Source organism: Charadrius vociferus, unplaced genomic scaffold, assembly GCF_000708025.1.
Source record: "Charadrius vociferus isolate BGI_N301 unplaced genomic scaffold, ASM70802v2 scaffold756, whole genome shotgun sequence".
Taxonomy (NCBI): Eukaryota; Metazoa; Chordata; class Aves; order Charadriiformes; family Charadriidae; genus Charadrius; species Charadrius vociferus.
The window spans coordinates 238285-253400 of record NW_009648877.1 but is presented as its reverse complement, the minus strand read 5'-3'; the positions used below and the strand labels follow the sequence as shown (position 1 = coordinate 253400).

The window sequence follows — 15116 nt, the reverse complement described above, 5'->3', positions numbered from 1 at the left end:
TCCCTACACACGCTTCCAGCAAATTGGAAGACTTATGGTACTGAAGGCATGAGGCATGCCCACCTAAAACAGCACTCTGCCTCAGAGGTAACAGTCTGATCCAAAGCTCACTGGAATTTTTTCCCTCCCTCTTACAGGCTTTGGATCAATTGCTGGCAAAAATCTAATCCCCAGTACAGCCAAGGCAGCCTTCGGTACCGTGTAAGCCTTCCCCAAACAGCCAAACGCTCACAGCTGTTTCCAAGTGCACTCTGCAATGTGCGAGCACTAGATTGATTCAGCACTGGAAGGGTGGAAGAGGGAATATTCATCTCTAAGGAGGGAAGGGCAGAGACTGTCACAATTTTGAGCCTAGTCAACTGAGGCTTAGGAACCTAGAGAAATACAGCCAGCCTCCAGCAGATGAATTCTAACAAAATTTCAGCAAATGGGTACATTATTCATGAAGACAAAAGCCTCTGGAGAAACAAACCCGGAGCTGATGTAAAGCAGCTATTTTAATCAATAAACCTGTAGCAGAAACCATCTGCACCAGGCCTATTTAAAACCAGCCATTTACAATTTAAAGGCCAAATAACAATCTGTGTGCAGCAATTCTGCTGGTTTTTATGACCATTCCCCTTTTTCCCTGCTTAAGCAATGTATTTCTGCGAACTTTCTAACTCAGTCTGACAATAGCTGCCTATGACAAGGAGAGGGAAAGAACTTTCAGATTAAACCCATTCCTTCTCACTTTGTGTGTACATCTCTTCAGAACTGAAAGTGGCATCCCTATTGGGATTTATTCATATATTTTCTGACTGTAATTGAAGACAATTTTTAGCGCATAAAGTATTTTTAAAATAAAAGTGAGGAAAACCCGACATTTAGCAATCTGCATCAACACCGCTGGGACTGGCGAGTCCCCTGCAGCCTCAGCTGCAGACAGTGCCTCATATCTTACTGGCAGAAAGACAGAACTGCTTGCTTTCCTGGTCCCTCAGCATCTCCTACTTGGAGGGACCCAATAAGAGTTAAAGATAATGCTCAGCACGGGCATCCCCATTTTCTGCCGTGGCACTTAATGAAAAACAATAGCCTAAGAATTACTGAGAGCTTCCGCACACTTCCACTTTGACCCTAAACATGCTCAATTCAGTAACCTTGACAGGCTGGAGAAGTGGGCTACCAGCAACCTAGCAAGTTCAACAAAGGCAAATGCAAAGTCCTGTACCTCAGGAGAAGTAAACCCATGCAACAAGACAGGCTGGGGGCCTAACAGCTGGAAAACAGGTTTGCAGAAAAGGATGCATGGTGTTTGGAGAGCGCCCATTGAATGTCAGTCAGCAGAGTTCCCTGCAACAGTAAAGGCCAATGACATACTGGGCTGTATTTGCAAGAACACAGTCATAAGGTAGATCCAAGTGACTTTTTACCCTCTACTCGGTACTTGAGAGACTTGAGAATAAGGCAGACATTGACAAATTGGACTGAGTTGCACAAAGGGCCACAGAGACAGTGAGGACATATGAGGAGAGGCTGAGGGAGCTGGGTTCGTTCAGTAAGAAGAGACGGTTCAGGGAAAATCTTATTGCTGCCTTCAGCTACCTAATGTGAAGGCTCAAAGAAGACAGAAGCAGAGTCTGCTTGAAGAAAGAGGAGAAGGAGAAGCAACAGTCACAAGTTGGAATGTGAGAAATTCAGACTGGATATTAGGAAAAACTTTTTCATTATGTGGATGACCAAATAGGGCAATAGGTTGTAGAGAGAGATTATTGAATCTCCAGCTTTGCAGATATTCAAAAGTCATCTGGATAAGCCTCTGAATAACTTCATCTAACGGGACCTATTTTGAATGGGGGTTTGGATTAGATGACCTTCAGAGATCCTTCCCAACCTAAATTTTTCTGCAGTTCTATGAGTCTCTGTACAAAGCTTTCTGCTTTTACTATCCCAGCTTTCCTGTCATTCTTTCCTCTCAAATATTTCTCATAGACAATAGCCATACTGTCTCACGCACGTGGGAAAATGCTGACCAGCAATGCTCCTTGAATCTAAAAAATTCCATTCCAGTTATTTATTATTTTGCAGAAATCCATTTGGACACATCCTGTTAATCTGGAACAACAATATGGAATGCCTATTTTTTTCTAATTCTGCTAAAGGCAAAGATTGGTACTTTTTCTAGTATCTCTATAACTTCCTTCTGCAGCCTCAGTCTCTACCTGCACATAAACCATTGACTCAGGCTGTTCCCAAGCAGTCCAACATACAGGAATGTAGCTTGGAACTTCTAAGAAAAACAAGGGCAGCTCAGATGTATTCCTTGCTGCGTCTCAGGCATGTCTATGTCCTTTGTATTGTTCCATATCTTTTCTCATTACTGCCTAACTTTTAATCTCTAATTTAATTTAATTAATCTCTAACCATTTCTCTGTCCACTGTAGAATGCTTTGAATGAAGGCTTGGAACACCACAATGCAGCTATACCTGAAGCTGTACTGACACCCAGAGGAGTTGCTTGGGAATTGCTGCTTAACAAGGGAATAACAGATTTTATTGCAAAATCAGATGTAAACCCAAATATGCCTAACCTTGATTTAAAAAAAGAAGAGAGAGATGGTCTAACTCATAGAAAAAGACAGTTCTACCTTGGAATCAAGGTCAAAACATCATCTAAAAAAGCTGGGTTGTTATTTCCTTGAAAAAGAAGGTATTTCCAAATGACCAGTAGAATCACTGTAGGGTGTTCGTAGGTTGTTTGTTGGGTTTTTTTTTTAATACTTGGCCACTCTTTCTCTTATCACCACATGACACCAAAATATCTCAGGTGAATGTAAGGCATTCTTTTTGAAAAAGGCCTGATCCAAGCTTCTTTGAAATGAAATTCGTCCATTTCAAGATTTGAATAAAATCTTCAAAATCCTCCCGGACCTACCTGTCAATTTCTTGATGAATTTGGGGAGCAACAGGCAAAGGAAAGGCAATAGTGGCTCTAACTGTAAAAGAAAGAAAGCAAGATCTACCCACACCTTGTAATACTTTGGAGAAACAACAGACTGGATGTCAAGGGATTGGATGCTGTTTGAAACAGCTCTTTCTTATAGAGACCTAGGACAGGAACTAAAGGTGGTGGGTGTACACACTGCCTTAACAGCCTACATGAAAAGCAAAAAAAGATGTTGGGGGTAATCAGGTAACAAATCATCTGACCTCTTTCCTCAACAACGGATCTATGTATTTTTACTTTTTCCAGAAAAAGATTAACCCAGGGATTATTTTGCTATGAGTTTAACTTTTTATTTAACCCAGAGAAAGGAATTATTTTGGTAACCGCAAAGCCATGACAGCCACCCTACTAGCACATCAGGTATACTCTGATTCAGAAGTCACATACCCACTTGGCCCTCAGGCTAGATGGAGATGAAGCACATCAGCTGCTTGGTATCTCGAGACACCACCCAAATAATCTTAGGCCAGTTTGGGTTTCTAAACAACCTAGAAGCTACCCTAAGTGGTGTGTTTGTTACCACAAAGCAAACCACTGATTCCTGATAAATAGCCTTCAGTGGTTTTGGGAGAAAAGAGACCGAAATACGGGAATTCCTCAGAAACAGATTCCTGCAATTATGTTCATGAATACGTGGCCTGATTTTCACAAGCGCTAAGCAACCCTCACTTGCTTGCCATCTTCAAAAAAAAATTTTAAAAATCACCTCAGTTAATGTGCATAACACAGGTCCTAGGCAGAGCAGAACTGCCAAGCCCTTTACACTCCTGCTATAGAGTAATTAATGGAGAATAAAACTTGTAATGGGAGTTTCAGATATCATTTTGTGCTGCGCTTTTAGACACCTGGCACAGAAACAAGAATCTAGGAGTCAGGGTTACACTGGCCGCAGGCCACCTCTGGCTCTCCGATTTCATCTCTTGGCATAATTTAGCCAGGTCCATCTGTCCCTGCCTGCCCATGGGCATCAACACTGCCAGGAACCTCAGCAAGGCTATGTGTTACGGTCCCGCTCCTCGTGTATTTCCCTCCCGTGCACACACCTCTATGCCAAAACTGCTAAACGCTCGCTCAGTCTCAGCTACAGAGACAAAGCTGTGGGCTTTAGTACTCCTTTCCCAGCACTGAGGAGCAGCAGGCAAGCAGGGACAACTTTTCTCCCTCCCCATTTGAATGCATTTAAGCTTTCAGAAGTTCCTCCTCTCACCGGAGAAATCCTTTGGCAGGCATTTTAAGAAGAGACAGTACCTTCCACACCCTGACATATAAGCCTGCAGCCAGGGGCGTAGGACATACAGCCTAGACATGGAGCTGCAGAGCAGCCACGCCAAGATGCACAACCCGGGGAACGTGCTGCACAACCCGGGGAACGTGCTCACTCTCCCTCAGCAGTTCCCAGGTGAACCAGAGAACCTCTCCCCAGCCCAAGCACACTAAACCCAGCCCATGTTCACAGGTACTTTCTGTTTCAAGCAACATTTTTCAGAAGTCAACCTCTTTCATGCACACCTCCACCAAGAAAAAACAGCTCACCAATATATTTTTCAAGCAGCCCCAGTGGAAAACCTCAACCTCACTTTTCATTCAAGGAGTTAAGTGAAGGCTTATGTCAAAATATTGCTCCCAGCCTTATCCAAAGACTCTGAACTTTGTGGGTCTAAAATACTAAATTGCAAGCCTCAAAAGATGACCTATTTTCACATGACTATGCTTTGCCTCTAGCTTTTTGTTGCATGATATTTTGACAGCTTTCAGCCACGGCTGAAATCCGAACATGCAGATACCCGAAGAATGAGAGAAAGATAGCAAAGGTTTGACTTTTGGGGGTTTAACACTGTCCACTCAGGCAAAGTAGTGCTTTTGTGTGATAGTCTAGAGCAGATATTTTACCAAACTAGATTTCTATTCTCTTTGCAAGCCTGTTAAACCAGAACTTAAGAATATGAATGAGGTATCAATAAATACAGTCTGAGTGCACGAGATGTCCTAGTGTGAAAGCTTGGACACACTGTGTATTCCAATGTGTGTGTTACATATGTACAGGACTGTGTTTCGCACCCGTGCCCTGAAGCTTATTAGCTTTGGCTTTAATAAGACAGCTTGGTACTGAGAGAGAGCACATTAAGAACCAGTCTCCTCTCCGAGCAGATGGCAGCTCCTTATGGCAGGGACAGAGCACATGGACACAGGCTTGCTATGCCTGTGCAATGCTCAGAAAACTAGGACCAGGATGGTGGGGTTTTTTTATCTTACTTCAACTCTTACAAATAAGTAACAAGTACACACAAATGCAGACATACGCATTACCTAAACAGACAAGCTTCATTTCTTTTCCAAACTTTATTGGACTGGAAGCCTGCCATGCTGGAGGATATTCACCCTATATTTATAACAGTGCTTAAAGCAAGCCCAGAAGAATGCAGGCTGTCAGTCATCCTATATCACTCTAATAAACCCAGCTAGGCCATCTTCCAGAGCCTTTAAGGTCACTGGGGGCCGTGGGTCTGCTATTTCCACTTCATAAAGCTGAAGAGAGGAATATTCACATTCTACAGTGGCATCATCAGCTCCACTCTCTACCAGGTGCAGTTACCACATGCCTGATGCTCGCAGGAAAGCAGTAGGCCCTAAAGATCAAATTATGAAATGTTGTTTTCTTTTACCCAGCCAAACGGAAGACAAAGGTACAAGAAGTGACGGTCCTGATGTGTTCCCCTACCTTCTTTGCTGCAGAGCTGCTTTACTTCTCAGAGCAGATTCTGTTTCTCAATCCAGGGACTAAAGTAAGCAATCAGGGATGGAAGTAAAGGGGAAAAAAAAAAAAAAAGGAAAAAGAAAGAGCGGTAACAAGAAGACAAAAAAGAAAGAACTCTATTACTTCTGCCTTGGGTATCAGCCAGGGAGTGGAAAGCAGATTTATAGCTGTTATGGTAAACAACTTAAAGAAAAGCAAGACACTCAGCTATCTATACTCTGTCAGCATCAATTTTATCCTTCAAACACACTCCAACAAAAAAAAAAAAATAATCCTTACATTCCACTTGGAAACCTCTTTTTCAACTCCTTATCTACTGGAACTGTTGAGAAAGCATTTTCAAGCTAGGGGTTAGTTGACTTCTTCAACATTTGGGTAGGTAAGTCCCTTTGTCAAGCACATGCATATTCTGTTGCTTGAAATCACTCCAAGGAGAAGAGGAGAGGTGGACTGCTTGCATTTCCCCTTTGGAAAGCCGGATGCCAGTCAAGAAGCAAGATCTCTCTAAAGAAGCCAATTTGTAGTCTCATGGTGTGTGGGAGTGTTTTGCATGTCACTGTCTGCCAAAATAATTTGTCAGCAGGGTGAATTTCCTCAGCTGTGCATCAGGTGTTGAGATGCTACAAAAATCATTAAAAGCCCTCCTTTTGAGGGCTCGGGGGCAGGTGGGTGGGAAAAGAGGAACCTAAAATCCCACCCAATCCACTCCAGGGAGCTACATTCTGAATAATAAAATTACTTGGTAATAAGCGCTGTTGAGAAAAAAAAAAACATCTTACATGCAGTACAGGATGTACTCTATTTCTGCCACAAATTGAAGGGGCAGAAACACAAACCCACCTCATCAGATGTGCCTACTCTTATTAAAACCCCTTAGCAATTCAGCACCTCAACAGCAAAGGCTGGAGACTTAATTCTGGAAGAAAACAAACACTATTTGCATTCCAGTCACATACACAAATAAGGCTTTACACATGCAAATCTAAACCAAATTCTGATTTCTTCCTTTTCCAATTACAGTTAACAAGAGCAGAAGCAAAAGATGATGCCTTAAAGCTCAGTATTACTGGGAAAGGGATTGCCAGAAGGATGTGTAAGTAGGAAATACTACTGACTGTTGCAGAAATCTTAGTAAGTAGAAAACATGATCTTTCTACACCCCAGTACCCTGTAGAGAAGACAAGACTTTGGCAGTAGTGACCTAAAAATTCTACTAATTAACAGAGGAAGAGATGATTAAATAAGGTTTTCCATGTATTCAATCACTTAAAGGCAACACCAGAAGTTGCTGAAAGTTCAAGTTAAACATTTTCCAGAACCATCTGATTCTCTCTGTTTGCAAAGATCCCTCAGGTCTGTCTGGTGGTAGAGTTACAGTTCATCCTCTGACGTAGCAGGGACTGTATGCGGTAACACTTTCCCTAGTCCTGTTTCCGTATCTTCAGACATCTGAGCAAAATGCCAAGATCTTCCCATGTCCAGAACCATCCTGAGATGGTACCAACATGGCTGAAGTAACACAAAGCCTCTTGAATCCTGAGTTGAGAACATCTGTTCTTGTGTTTACCTTACCTACAGAGTCTGTATGTGATACACTCTGGATATACCAAAAACATATCTCATGCAGGCCAGTTTTAAAAAAGATATTTTGGTGCCAAAATTCCTCTCCGTCCCCTGTGCTTTTAGTATCGTTTTCCTCTCTAAACTGTGTTCCTTTTTCCTGCAGTTGAGTCTAGGTGTATCTACTAATCAGACGTGTCCAAGAGTCCCTTCTCCTGGCTATGACAGGGATGAACATCACTAGAACTAGAGACATTACTTGGGAAAAGTGGACAAGTGATAATGTGGGACAGGCTCAAAAATAACTTGTGAATTAATGTTGGTTCAGGTAAAAGTCTTATTTCCAGTTTCATCAAAAATCGTTTGACAAGTTCTTATATATTCTGTATCTACAGCTGGATTGGAAGTTGCTGTATAAACAGCTCCAGAAGGAAAAAGAAAACATCTAGAAAAATTCTAAGAGCTGGACACTCAAATTAGCTTCAAGATAGTAACAGATATCAGCAGCAGTAGCTGTCCTTAAAAAAACTTTTGAAATCCCACAGGCCGTAAAGCAGCACAGGGCACTAAACAAGAGTTTTCATTGCTGTCAGTCTGGAAAGAGTATGAATTTCACTGGAAATTATTTCTGTCTGCAGTGCTACAGTGTCCAGATTGTTCTTATATTCGACGATTGTACCACAAAATAAAAATAATTTTCCTGTTCTTGAGTATCTCTGTACTGAACTGACTATAGAGAGAAAATAAGAGATTCAAACTATTTCTTGAGGGGTTTGATTTTAAAAACAGGGATCTCTCAGAGAAAATACGCTCTTTTTTGTCAGCCAAATTCCACCATTTTTAATTGTGTTGCTATTGTTTGTCAGGCTGAATTTTTTCTTCTGGATGGCAAGAAATGAAGCTTCAGGACAATTTATTCAAGCAATGCCAAAATTCTGCTAGATTTTCATTGTTACATTGTAAGTTTTTAAGGGAATGAGAAAGGGCAGAAATACGTCTTTTCAGAACCACAGGCACATATCTTCAAGGTAGAATTCCAAAGGAAACCAATAATTATTCCTTTTCCCACTGAAAATCTCAAACATCCATGAAGGCAGCTAAAATCTTGAAGTATATGAACAGAATATTCACAACAGAAGCACGAAGTACATGAGATTCATTATTTACCACACCTAGACACTAGAGTTTAAAAAAAATTAACAGTTGCCCTCTTTTGTCAAGGAAACCTCTAGAAATGGTGGTACAGGAAGATTTACAACAGAAAAAGAAAAGATTTCCTAATGGTGGACAACTTGTAGCTTCCATCTGGAATGTGCGCAAGATTTTAAGTGTTGGACTGCATCACACTGACAATAGTGAGAGCTTTCAAAACACAGGACCAGATCCCACACTGAGATGCATCGCTTTTTCCCACTCAGCCTCACTCAGGAAACTTGCTTTCCCTCAAAACAATTTCTTATCCATTTGCTAAATTCTTATATTTTATTTTATTATTGGCTTTCTTCAAAGTACTTTCTCTATTTGACTCATGTTTATCTTTCTCTGAACCGTTCTCAGTTCTCTTCACATCACTTTTCCTCTTCTTTCCCCTCACTAAGAGCTCCTCCTTTTTAATATCACTTTCCTAGCAAAAGGTGTTTTAGCAAAACCTTTCTCATGCTCCACTTTAAGGTAGCTCCACTTTAAGTGGCGCCTTACAAGCTATTTGTAAAAGCATCTAAAACAACAGAAGATAAAGAGAATGGAGAGTCGAGCATAAATAAACACTGCATTTTGTTATGCTCTAACTCTATTATAAGGACTACACAGGAATGTACAGTGAAGGTGAGATGGTGATTTATGGCTTCACTCAAATAAGATTCATTTGAAAGCAATCAGTACTCATGGAGCCTCATTTGGAACTTTAAACAACGGAAAGTAATTTGTACAGGTGTACAAATAGCTAGTTAAAACATATGCACGTCACTCTTGTGGCTTAATCTTATACATGCAGCTTGAACTAAATCTGAACCAGAAAACTAATTCAGATTTTGCTATCAAAACACACTAGGGCAGACTACTCTGACTATTTAAGAGCTGATGCTGAGTTTTCCAATGCAAGAGTTTTGGGGAAACACTTGATTTTTTCAAGTCTTCGCCAACCTAGCCTAGCATATCCAAATCCTAAGAGTGACCTCTTTATATTTTCTTAACTTTCACTAGATGAGCATTCCTTCTCCTTTCTACATGCAAATTTGCATCTCTGACACTCTTCTCACCTTGTATCACATGAAAATTTCTCTTAAAAAAAAAAAAAAAAAACCAAACCCAAAACAAAACCACCTTGTAACATCTGTACTGTAACACTGATTTCCTGGACAATGATCTGATTCTTGTGGCTGAGTTAAAATGTCTGGCGTTCAGCCTTTTTCTTCTTCCCTCTCAGGAACTAGGTTATTATTGCCTCATAAAGCAGTGCCTGTGTGGTATTACTAGGTAATTAACGTCTATTTAGTGTAAAGGGCTGCAGCCACCTTCCAGCCCCCACAGGCATTTTTTCTTCCTCTGCCTGACAGGCCCAGATGGCATTCTGGCCAACCTTCACCCACCCTTCATGAGCCACGCACACAATTCAGACAATGCATCTAGCACCTTTGGAAACACATTACCATCACAGCTGGACAGATGCTAGAAGAGTGGTTGCTACTGCCGCAAACAATGGGAAAATTAATTACTTCAATTAAAAGATGTAGATTAAACCTCTACCAAGGTATAGGCAACTTTTCATTTTTGTATGCTGTTGTGTTTTTTATTTTATTTTCCAGTTCTCGTCACATAACAGGGTGACAAACACTTAACTAGGAAAAGAAATACATGGCCAGCAATGAATGCTTACAGCAGGCTAGGAGGGAATGGTCATCCCCATCTCACTGCACCATTTGATCATAGGATAAATCAGGATGCCGAACCCATTCATGTTCAAAGGAAGAGTCCAATTACCTGTTTCAGTGGAGTCAGCCCAGAATACTTAGTTTTTTTCAGATCAAGCACCAGTAGTTCAAGTAATTGTCTTCCCGTTGTTTTTTTGTAGTCACCTTTCACACTAATTTGATGTTCCTATTAAGCTACGATCTGCCCCAGCTCCTGGTTACTGCATCAAGACGCTGTTTAATGTCCTGCCTAGTCCACACATCAGTCACACATCAAAGAGCCGTCAGAAAGGGAGCAAAACATGAAATACCATTAATCAAAAGCCACCTGAAAATTAACTAACATGAAGCTCACTTAATTAAAAACAAAAGCATAAATGCCTCAAAGCCATTTCATTCAAATTACTCTTTACCACAACAGTTGTGATCAAAAGCAACACCAAACATAATCATTTTCAGATCACAAATTCTCTTCTCTACTTTCATTGATTGAAGTAATTTAAGGGATCTCTCTATTTTAATGCTTTGTCTTTTTAGCTACGCTTCTCACTTCTCAGAAACAATTACTTAGTCTTAAAGAGGTTATAAGTATATGTATAGACACACACACACATATATATGCATATATAGTGATGCCACAGATAGTATGCTTGCAGGCTGCCTAGAGTATGACAAGCTGTGGTCTAATTTGCTCCTAACATCTGTGCAGGGTCATTCCCAACCTGGAGAAAAATGAGAATTGAGAAAACAGCCCCAGTGGGTCAACTAATGACTCTTCTCTCACAGCAAGTCCCCCGTCACTTGCCCTAGTGACAGGCTATAGGATATTGCACTTTGAGCTGGAAGTGCTGTACAGTATTTTGGACTAGATGTAAAACACTGGACACGGATGACTCTTAAAAGATCGACAAGAACTCCATGTACAGGAAGAATTGTCCCCTCTATGTTCTGCTGTATTCCTTTTGGGGAATTTTGCTAAAATCCTTCCACAAGTTTTATTTGAAAAATAATTTCTGAAGGGACCAACCTCTGTAAAGAACCTGTGAGCTACTGCAGCTGCCAAAATACAATAAGGCTTTTTCTTTAAAGTGCCAGATTAGAAAGATTTTTTAGATTGCAAAGTCAAGCACCCAGAGCTTGTGTCATCTCAGCATTATACTCCAGCCCTATTGCACTCAAGCATTTTGACAACCTTTAATCACATTGTCACCTGCTACTTTCTTCTACTGGACTCTTGCCTCAGTGTTTAAGTAGAGACCTGCTTGCTATCCTTTTGTCTTTTATATATGCACTGCACAGCCTCAACATTTATTTATTCCACACTACCAAAAATGCGTACAGAATGTAAAATGATTAATTTTCTCCTAAGCATCTCTGACAGAGTCTTTCCATAGCATCCAAGTTTTTTTGTGACCATGAAATTTACCCTCACTGTGCTCCTCTAAGGTGAGGTTGCAATATTATCTATATTCTGCAGCTGGGCCAATGAGAGTCAGAAGGAAGGAAGGCACAAACTTTCCATTAATTTTAGCAATACAACCTGAGGCACACAGAAAGCCTATTTCTCAGTTTCCAACCCTTCACTCTCAAAGTCTCCTTGTAATGGCCTCCCAGGAACCCATCCCACTTCACAGTGGACATGCACAGACTAAGAAGCCCATTGTTACTGGCCATTTGTGAAAAGTTTATTGTACATCTGCATCATTCAGAAATTCTTTCAGGGAAACTGAGGGGAGAAGCCAGTCCTCCAGAGCAGCATTCAGCTGCCTTAACTGTAATAATACCTTGCTTTCTCCACTGTGATCCTCTGCCTCATTTACTATACACCTTCCAGCTTGGCAGCAAATGAGGCAGCATCTAAACATACTTCAGAGCTTGCCCACCAGTATCATGAATAATCTACATCAGCCCAGATCCTGGGGAGAAACAGCCATAGACCCTTTCCCCCATGTCCCTAACCTGTCTGACTCATCTCTTAATTATCTTCACCCTGTGTCCTCCTTTTCATTATTCCCATTCTGATTTCCCAGACATCTGTATGTCCCTCGTGCTCCTAATTGCCAGCTCCCATCCCCTAACCCTGCTCCCCAGGTTCCTGCACACACTCCCTTTTTCCTTCTACTCCTTCGGCTCTTGCAACCTCTATACCCTGTTCTTCCATACACCTTTCCTGTCCCATCTCTATGTGACCATGGCTGAAGCCTCCCTTTTCTCCTTGCTACTGGAGATCAGCTGGTGAGCAGGACACACCCCCACCTTCCCTTCAGCCCAGCGGGCAGGTCTGCAACCAGGATTACGTAGAGGGGCATAACTCCTCTGTGAGCATGTACAGACAGAAACTTTTGAAAGTGAAGCTCTTGAATCTGAGATGTCTCCAACATGCATGAAAAGCTCATCGCTAGCACAAACTCAGGGCTGCTTTTCTCAAGACAGCAAAAGGCATCTCCCCTGTATTATGGTGACACTTTATTGAGTGCCAAGCCTCCAAAACTTCATTCCAATGAATTCATTCTGCTACCAGCACTAAAATGCCTCAGGAAACAACTGCTGGATTTATTTATTTTAAAGAAGGTAATTTAAAGCAACCCATTTCCCACAGATCTTGTCTTCAGAAACAACTGACTTCTTTGGTGAAGTTTTGACTAAAAGAAAAAGAGAAAGAATTAGTCAAAGACTAAGTCTTGCCGTGAAAAATTTCGGCCAGAACAATTAAAGTTTAGAGAAGCTATAAAGGAAACAGTTCCTTATAGTAGGCAGTGACAGGTACACTTTACTCTGGGCAGTGCTATTGACTTTGCTTGTAATTAATAAATCTACCAGGCAAACATAATTGTTCTAGCTAAGCAAACATTTCCAGTCATGCTGATGTAAGCAAAATCACTCCTCTTATCAATTAGAAGTTAGTCCACATGTTGTCACCATCTCCCCACACTGCCCAAAATTGTCTAAGCATCATTTTTCTCCCAGCTTTGCAAGCTCCAAATCTCAGCCCCTGCCATCCTCATCTGTGGAAAACTGCACCGCAATCCACCATCCTTTGCACAGAGCACAAAAACAAGAACTGATCCAGAATCCCTCAGGGTAATGGGAGAAAAACAGCTGAGTGTTTCCTGGCAGTGCTACCCGGATCACCCTTTCTTACCATGACATCTCCTTCTCACATCAGGAGATTCCAGTTTGCTGGAAAGTTTCTAGTTTGTAGCCACATGGCTACACAGCCACCCATCCACACGACATCTGCCCTGGAGCTGTACTTGGCAGGCACCTTTCAGCCCCATTCCACACACAACCGAGACAGAAAGACAAAGAGAAACAAGGACTACATGGTCACTATTTCTAATTTTTCTATACCAAGTTTTAAAACCCATCCATAGGGATCCAGATACAGTAGAACTAGAAATAAAAGGGAGAAGTGGTGTACACAATTATAGATTATGTACTTGGGGGGACAAGCAACTACAAAACACTAGAATTTTTCAAAGCCAGCAGCAGACTTCAGACAGGTGCCTCCCATCTAAACTTTGGTAGCAATTATGGATCTACTGCTCATTTTGAAAATCTAAAGTGAAAGGACCAAAAAGCTGAGAACTATTTCTAAAACAGGCAAGAAGAATAAGAGATGGTCTTACACAAATCTGAACACAGCAAACAGGATTGCAGTGGTAAAAATCTTTTATATGAGGGAATTATCAGCAACATAACCACTGTTAAGTCATCCTACACTGACAATGGTATCTCTGGTTCAAGATTATATGAAAACAGTTGCCTACATCTTTGACAGCAAGCAGCAATTGTAGAGGTTTCTGCTTTGTCACATTGCATCAGAGCTACCTTAAGGGTGAGTGCTTCGGTCTTTCTCATAACCAATTGCTGTGAAGGTTCCCTTAGCTGGAACTACAGGCGTCCAAAATAACGTATTTACTTTTAGAAACTTGGATCTAGGTTTATTAAGGGTGCATGGTGCCACAGAGAAAAAAAACAAAGGCAAGAACATATAATAATGGAGAAAGAGGAAGAAACAGAAGGGAGGAGCAAAAGAGAAGAAGCGAAAGGACTTCTGTAACTTCAGCCCGTCAGCACAATTCATTAAGCTTAAAGGAGCCACTAGGAGTTGCTTGTGGTGATGGTGACAGTGCATCATCAAGCAGAGAAATGCAGAGGGCTCTTACTGCAGCATATGTGTCTGGCTGGCGTCCTTTTGTTTGTCAGGTACCTCGTAGTGTGGGGAAATCTTGCCGAGGCCACTGTCGCTCAGCATCCTCTTTCGAACCGCAGGGTTCCACCGATCTGATATTCTAGGGAGGGAAGAAGGAAGAGAAAGGCATTCACCCCTCACAAATCACCTCACATGTTCTGCTTTGAAGCTCTCTTATGCTTACTGATTCCCAGTATTTTTCCACCCATAGCAAGCTAAAATAGCTTAATTCACTATAAGTACGAGACTGTTCCTATAGATGAATAGGAGTATTTCTGGTCTGCCCAGGGGCTGAGAAGAAACAGACACACTTCACCATCATTCTTAGGCACAAAGGACTTCAAAGCCTTATACACTGGTATCAGAGCCTTGACCGCACAGAGAAGGGGTCTGTAACTCAGTTGATACAGATTTATGGCAGGACAGATACACTCAGAGGGTGTGAGGAGGGTGAAAGGTTTAAAGTCCACTAGTCCTGCTGTGTGCTTCAGGATGCCTGATGGAGTAGATGTTACTTCACTGTCCTCCTGTCATTATCATGGCTGCATTGGATCCTGTCCTCGGCGCCCCACCTAAGATCTTCCCTCCCACATCTCCCAACCCTTCAGAAAAGGTGACCAGAAAAGAGATGCCCAACTCTAATATGGCTGCCGAAGGCCAAATCCCAGCACCACTCACCCAGAGGCCTGCTCCACTACCAGATCAGGC

General features: G+C 41.7%; 1 protein-coding gene across 1 annotated transcript in view; it reads right to left on the bottom strand.

Moving 5' to 3' along the window:
* The window catches only part of DGKI (diacylglycerol kinase, iota), a 125348-nt gene that overhangs the window by 35285 nt on the left and 74947 nt on the right, over positions 1 to 15116 (bottom strand). Inside the window, exons 25-26 of the mRNA XM_009887059.1 lie at positions 15087 to 15116; positions 14383 to 14508 (exon numbers count right to left, since the gene is read on the bottom strand). Coding sequence (XP_009885361.1) covers positions 14383 to 14508; positions 15087 to 15116 — 156 coding nt within the window. The remainder of the gene's footprint in view (positions 1 to 14382; positions 14509 to 15086) is intronic.